At 62.9% G+C, this 7195-nt stretch overlaps 1 protein-coding gene across 4 annotated transcripts; it reads right to left on the reverse strand.

Annotated features, from left to right (window-relative positions):
- Positions 1–2763: 2763 nt before the first annotated feature.
- On the reverse strand, positions 2764–6396 carry GJD3 (gap junction protein delta 3). Of its 4 annotated transcripts, none has more exons than XM_073325692.1 (2): positions 6342–6396; positions 2764–4124 (listed from the first exon to the last, which is right to left on the reverse strand). In XM_073325692.1, exon 2 carries the CDS (start codon positions 4097–4099, stop codon positions 3230–3232), a length of 870 nt encoding a protein of 289 aa, XP_073181793.1. In that variant the 5' UTR covers positions 4100–4124; positions 6342–6396; the 3' UTR covers positions 2764–3229. The 4 variants fall into 4 exon arrangements, with proteins under 4 accessions (XP_073181793.1, XP_073181795.1, XP_073181794.1 ...); XM_073325694.1 differs by lacking the exon at positions 6342–6396 and adding an exon at positions 5387–5486; XM_073325693.1 differs by lacking the exon at positions 6342–6396 and adding an exon at positions 5076–5371.
- Positions 6397–7195: the final 799 nt, after the last annotated feature.

A 7195-nucleotide genomic window follows, 5' to 3' on the forward strand; every position in this document is an offset into this window, starting at 1 on the left:
TATTAAATTAAAGCATCCTCGGCCCCATGGGCCTGCTGCTCTGGGCACCAAAGCTGCCCCCCCCAGCAGATGATTTAATAGTAGGGCTGTCGCTTAATCGTCGTTAACTCACACGGTTGAGTCAATAAACGTCTCGCGATTAATCGCCCTGGTAGTAGAATACCAACTGCGCTGTCGTAAAGAGTTTGAATGTTTTTCTACATTTTCAAAGACGCTGATCTCTGTTACAACACAGAACACGCACTGCGCAGTGCTCCCCTTCGCTTCGGTTTTATTACAGAGATTTGCACGGTAAAAGATCAAATCGATACTTCTCAGTTCACCTCATACAAGTGCTGCAGTGCAGCATCTTTATCCTGGAGCGCAACTTACAAATTTGGGGGGTTTTGTTACATAACCGCACTCAAAAACAAAACCATGTAAAACTTCAGAGCCTGCAAGTCCACCCAGTCCTATTCTTGTTCAGCCGATCGTTCAGACAAACACGGGTTTTACTTTGCAGGAGACGAAGCTGCCCGCTTCCTGTTTACAATGTCACCAGAAAGTGAGAACAGGTGTTCGCATGGCACTTTTGTAGCCAACATTGCAAGGTCTTCGCATGCCAGATATGCTAAACATTCGTACGCCCCTTCATGCTTCGGCCGCCATGCCAGAGGACATGCTTCCATGCTGATGACGCTTGTTAAAAAACTAATGCGGTAATTACAATTGTGACCGAACTCCTTCGGGGAGACTTGGGTGGCCCCTGCTCTGGTTTACCCGCTTTCTGCCGTATAGTTCGGGTTTTCACCGTCTCGGATGACGGCCCAGCCCGTCTGATTGACGAACACTGTCACTGCAGATTTGAGAAAACGCAAAGAAGGTACCGATGTGAGATTTCTAAAAATAGCTACAGCCCTGGAGCCAAGGTTTAAGAGAATCTGAAGTGCCATCCAAAATCTCAGAGGGACGAGGCATGGCGCGTGCTGTCAGAAGTCTTAAAAGAGCAACACTCCCATGCGGAAACTACAGAACCCGAACCACCCAAAAGGAAAATCTCCCCTCGGATGATGAAAATGAACTTGCGTCGGTCTGCCCGGCTTTGGATGGTTATCGAGCAGAACCCGTCATCAGCATGGACGCACATCCCCCGGAATGGTGCTTGAAGCATCGAGGGACATATGAATCTTTAGCGCATCCGGCATGTAACTATCTTGCAACGCCGGCTACAAGAGTAGCCATGCGAACGCCTGTTCTCACTTTCAGGTGACATTGTGAACAAGAAGCGGGCAGCATTATCTCCTGCAAACGTAACCAACTTTGTTTGTCTGAGCGACTGGCTGAACAAGAAGTAGGACTGAGTGGACTTGCAGGCTCTAAAGCTTTACATAGTTTTACTTTTTAACGCATTTATTTTTTGTACATAATTCTACATTAGTAAGTTCGACTTTCATGATAAAGAGATTGCACCACAGTACTTGTATTAGGTGAACTGAAAAATACTATTTCTTTTGTTTTTTTTACAGTGCAAGTACTTGTAATCAAAAATACATAGAGAGTGAGCCCTGCACACTTTGTATTCTGTGTTGTAATTGAAGTCAATATATTTGAACATGTAGAAAACATCCAAAAATATTTAAATAAATGGCATTCTGTTCTTGTTTAACAGTGCAATTAAGCATGCAATTAATCACAATTAATTTTGTTAATCGCTTGACAGCTCTAATTAATACAGCCTCGCCCAGGCACCTGCAGCACTATAGCTGGGGAAACTGAGGCACAGCAAGAGCCTCCCCCATGGTGCGTCACGGGCAGAGCTGGGAACAGAACCCAGGAGTCCTGGCTTGGGCAGTGGTGCAGCCATGAGAGGGTTAATGGGGGGGCCCTTGCGCAGGATCTGGCACGGGAGGGGGGTTGGTGTTTTTCTTTTCTGCCTTTTTTTCCATTAACCTCTGGATGTGGAGCCACCCTCCTGCAACAGGAAACAGGAGACAAGGGGAACCTGGCACACAGCCAGCCCCTGCCCCCTGCATGGCAGCCAGACAGCCACACGCACCCTCCCAAAATGTGAGAGCCCCCACTGCCGCGCCCGCGGCTGCCACAGGCCCACGGCCACGCACCGCGCAATTAATGGGAACCCTGGCACACCCCCTGCCAGTGCCCCTCAACCCTGACCTGCAGCCCCCTGCTATTCTGTTGCTGGGCTCCCCCCACACCTCTGTCACCGTATCCAGCCCACACAGGGTAGGGCTGACGTCTGACACCAGGTTCCACCCCATGCACGGGCATCGCAGGCCCTCAGCCGCCGCTAAGCCCACAGGCGTCTGCAGCCGCATGCCCAGCGTGGCCAGAACAATCGTTGCCACACGGTGCGCTGGGACGGCCTGGAATCTGGTTCCAACACAGGGCACTGCCAGTATCTCTCCCCACAGAGGTGAGTGCTGCCAAGGCTTGGTTCTGGGCGGCAAGCCCTACCCGGCCTTGCCCAGCTCTGCCAGGGTGGAGCCTCCGAGCACTCGGGCAGAGGGAATGTGTCACTGACAGGACAGGTTGAATTTAGCTCCTGCTCCAAATCAAAGTGTGAAAATGAAGGGAGAACATGGCCCCAGCCCAGGGCAGCGTGTCCCCCCCCCGTGGGACCGAGTTGCCGTTCGGCTCACGCCACGGCTCCAACCTTGCTCGCAAATCACCGGCTGGGCTCGGGTTTTTAATTAAAAAGTTTTCTTCTGTTTATTCACACAAATGTATAAAATTTGACGACACTGTTTCGCCTGGCCCCAGAGCCCCCCATCCCTGCCCGCCCCGCCCAGCTTCCTGTCTTCAGGAACTGTCCCGTCCCCCGGCTGAGCAGCAGGCAGAGGGGCTGGGTCAGTTCATTGCCCCTTGTCTGGTCGCCTACACCAGCCGGAATGAGACCCCCAGCTCTCCCCTGTGCCAGCCCAATGCTCTAAGCCTTGGGCCACGCTGTCACTCCTTGTAGTCTAGCCAGCTCCTTTCCTGCTGCTCGTGGCATAAGGGGCTTTGTGCCCTAGGCTCAGGGTCCTCTGTGCGCCCTCTGCCAGGCTGTACAGGGCTGGTACGGACTGTGGGCCCCGGGCCCTTAGGGCACAGCTGGAAGGTTTCTCAGGGCCACTGAAGCTGCAGCAGGGCTGAGAACGTCCTGCTCAGGTCACTGGTGTTGCCGCGGCGACCCTGCTAAGCGGAAGGCCCGGTGACTGGCACAGATGGGAGCTGGGCTGTAGTGTGAGCCCTAGACCACCAAATCGGACTTGGCCGCGGGCCGGGAGGCCATGCTGCCCTTGGAGGGGGCGTGGGGCCGGAACAGGGCCGAGGGCTCGTAGTGGTTGGGGACGCTGCAGGCCGCCCCCTTGGCGCCCCCCTCGCCCGGGGGCAGGAACTGCTGGCACTGCTCGTGCGCCTGGTTGGACCAGTTTTCCTGCTGCTCGTGGGAGGTGGCTGGGGGCTTGGCGGCCTCCTGCCCCTGGCACCTGTCCTTGGCCAGCAGGTGGGCCAGCTCCAGCAGGCTGAGCAGGGCGGAGACCACGCCCACCAGGAAGTAGAAGAGGATGAAGATGGTTTTCTCGGTGGGCCGGGACACGAAGCAGTCCACCGTGTGGGGGCAGGGCGAGCTCTGGCAGGTGAAGCGTGGCTCCACGTGGAACCCGTACAGCTGCCACTGGCCCACCAGGAAGCCGGTCTCAGCCAGGATGCGCATGGCCACGTTGGCCAGGTAGAAGGTGCGGATGTGGTGGGCCCGCTGGCTGGGCTGCAGCCGGGGCGGGCCCGTGGGGCCGCCCTCCTGGCCCTGCCGCAGCTTGCCGCCCTGGTGCATGGCGTACATGACGAAGAGCAGGGCAGGGGCCGACAGCACCACGATGTGGAAGACCCAGAAGCGGTAGTGGGAGATGGGGAAGGCCTTGTCGTAGCAGACCTGCTTGCAGCCTGGCTGCAGCGTGTTGCAGGCGAACTCCTCCTGCTCGTCCTCGAAGACGTCGCTGCCCACCGTGGCCAGGATGAGGATGCGGAAGATCAGCATCACCACCAGCCAGAACCGGCCCACCATGGGCGAGTGCTCCTGCACGGCGTCCAGCAGCGAGCTCAGGAAGCTCCACTCACCCATGGCCGGGGCCGGGGCCGGGGCCGCGCTAGGGGAATAGCGCCAGTTAGAGCTGCCACCTGCTCCCCGCTCTGGGCACCCAGGGCCCCCCCACTGACAGCGTGGACACAGACTCCCTGCTAAACACAGCCCCCCTTAGCCGGGAGCCGTAAGCCAGCCGCAAGGGTTATGCAGTCCGCCTCAGGGGTCAAGGCTGTTCTCATCTGTGGGGCTGCAGCGACCCTCAGCTGCCAGCGCTCCTCCCCCCACCCCGGCTCCTCGCTGCCCGGACTGAGCGTTGCACCCACGAGCCGAGCCCCGGTGGTACCGGGGCCAAGATGCCCCCAGCCAGCCGCCATGCCAGTGCCCTGGGCACGCAGGAGCTGGGGGCTGGCTGCGGTGCGCAGCTCTGTGCAGGGCGCAGGTGGGTCAGGGAGGCTGGGCCGGGCTCACCGTTTGCCAGCTGCGGCCGCCGGGGGTGCTCTGGGCACAGGGAGCTGCCCCGCTGGGACCGGCTTCTCTAGAGCAGCAGGGGGCCAGGAAGGGCTCTCGGGGCCAGGGGCTGAAAGACCCAGGTCCCAGCCCACATGTGGGTCAGGCCTCTGCTCCCCACAGGCGATTCCACTCCCCACGCATCACCCACCTTCAGCCAAGCCAGACCTCCCACTCTTGGAGGCAGCCGCTGCTGGCCATGAGCCCGGGCATCCCGGCACTGCGCTGGCCATGGGCATGGGGCACTGGTCTCCTTGGTCAGGCAGGGCTGGTCGCTGGGGGGGCTTGGGGCAGAGGCTGGCCTACGCTCCCCCATTTAAAGCCAAGGGGCTGGAGGACGCCAAGCCCCCCCGGCTGTGGTGTCCTGTTCCTGTCATCTGGCCAGTGCCCATTGCGGCGGCAAAGGGCCTGGATGAGAGGATGGGGGGGCCCTGCTAGTATCCAGTAAGTCAGGGGCTGGGGGCCAGGGACCCCCCCCCGGGCCAGGATCTGCTCGTGGCCCACTCACCCCAGGTGTCACTGATGCCCGGGCAGCAGGGGCTGGACCCCGTGCCCAGCCGGTCCCTCCAGCCCTGGGGGGGCCCCAGCCTGCCCCGGCTAGGCTTTGGGGCGCAGCGTCCGGAGGGGAGGGGTGGCCCCCAGGTCACGGGGGGAGGGGCTGTTTCACGCGTGGTGCCAGCCGTGGGGCTCCCTGCCGGGGGGGGGCAGCCCCCCACTCCACCCCAGCCTGGGGCAGACTCACCCTGTCCCCGGGCCGTCCCCTGGGGGGCGCAGTCACCCCCCCCCGCGCCCCAGCCCCAGCCCCAGCCCGGCCGGTACCTGCAGGCGGGGGCTCGTGCAGGGGCCGCGTCCCGGACCCGGCTCGGCGCAGGCTGCCCGGGGCTCGCGCATTGTCCGGCCCGGGACTTTCCCCGCAGCTCCGCCTGGAGCCTCTTAAAGAGACAGCGCGGGGCAGCCCGGCCAGCCCCCTCCCGCAAGCCCGCCCTCCGGGGCTGCCCCACAGCCCCCTCCTCCAAGCCCGCCCCCCCCGGGGCAGCCCGGCCAGCCCCCTCCCGCAAGCCCGCCCTCCGGGGCTGCCCCACAGCCCCCTCCTCCAAGCCCGACCCCCCCGGGGCAGCCCCCTCCCGCAAGCCTGCCCTCCGGGGCTGCCCCACAGCCCCCTCCTCCAAGCCCGCCCCCCCCCGGGGCAGCCCGGCCAGCCCCCTCCCGCAAGCCCGCCCTCCGGGGCTGCCCCACAGCCCCCTCCTCCAAGCCCGCCCCCCCCGGGGCAGCCCGGCCAGCCCCCTCCCGCAAGCCCGCCCTCCGGGGCTGCCCCACAGCCCCCTCCTCCAAGCCCGCCCCCCCCGGGGCAGCCCTGCCAGCGCCCTCCCCCAAGCCTGCACCCCCCCCCCGTCCCAGGTCCCGTGGCTGGGGCAGAGGGACGGACCGTTTCTCCCCCCCCGTCCCAAGCAGGCAGCAGGGGATGGGGCAAGAGGGACCAAGGGCTGAGAAAAGGAACGAGTTTGGGGGGGGGGTCGGGTCTGCGCAGCGAGGGGACTGGGGGGGGGGTGGGGAGGCTCAGACTGTACCCAGGGCAGAGACAGCCCCCAGCATCCCGTTCCCTGCACCCAGGAGCCCTCAGGGCCCCAGCACCCCATTTGCCAGGATCCCCTGGGTAGGTCCCTCACCCAGCCCCCAATTCAGTCCCTCCTCCGCCCCCTCCCCAATGGCCCAGATTCCCTCAACTGCCCCATTCCCTTTCCCCACAATCCCCCGGGGCCCAGCACCCCCTTACCTGCTGGGTGCTGCTGGGTGCCAAGCTTTCCCCCCGCATCCCCTCACTCAGCGCCTTGCAGGCCTAGCGCCTGGCGGCTCTGGGCGGGGCACCAGGATGTGGTGGGGCTGAGACCGGCGTCTTGCTGGCTCAGGAACGCCCGTGACCGGCCCCCTGCCCCATGGGAAGGCTGCACCCGAGCCCCAGGACCTTGACCTCTGCTGGGTTCGCGCCCAGCGCTCCAGCTGCATGCCGGCATGTCAGCTGCTTTCGCTTTCCTCCCCAGCGAGAACCTGCCTGGCGGGACTCCTGGGGCCCCTGGGGGCCAGGACGGCCAAGGGCCACACGCCCAAACTGCAGTGCCATGCTCAGCTGTGTCCGATATGCAGGGACAATTGCCAAACCTAGCCCCTGGCATGCGCCGGGCCTGGCGGTTCCCGCCCCGCGGCGTTGGGCCCACAGCTGGGTTTAGTAGCCGCTCACCATGCTACTGTGGCTGGGGGGTGACCCCAGAGTGCAGCCTAGACTGTCCTTAGCCAGCTCTTTCAGCACTGTGGGATGGTGCTGGCCCGGCGTATGCAGAGACAGGAGCCGGAGGGCCTTGGCTGGGGAACCGAGAACCAAAGGCCAGACTGGTGGAAAGGCGCCATGCCAGCGGCATCAGGGCCCTTGGGGCTGGGTCAGTCATTGTCCAGACACAAAGGGAATAGGGGTGTTCCCCCCTTCGCCCCCCAGCCACGTCCCCCTGCGTTCTTCCTTGGTGCCAGGGACACAGAGCTCGGAGCTGCCTAGCACACGGCCCTGCTTTGTGTCTGAGACGTGGGGGCTCACCCTGGTGCCCAGCCCCACGCCGCCTCCCCACCAGCTGACAGGTT

This window comes from Lepidochelys kempii, chromosome 27 (assembly GCF_965140265.1).
Source record: "Lepidochelys kempii isolate rLepKem1 chromosome 27, rLepKem1.hap2, whole genome shotgun sequence".
Classification (NCBI taxonomy): Eukaryota; Metazoa; Chordata; order Testudines; family Cheloniidae; genus Lepidochelys; species Lepidochelys kempii.

What these genes read in the sequence shown, in the direction of transcription:
- GJD3 (XM_073325692.1), bottom strand. Translation starts at nt 4,099, where the DNA reads ATGGGTGAGTGGAGCTTCCTGAGCTCGCTGCTGGACGCCGTGCAGGAG.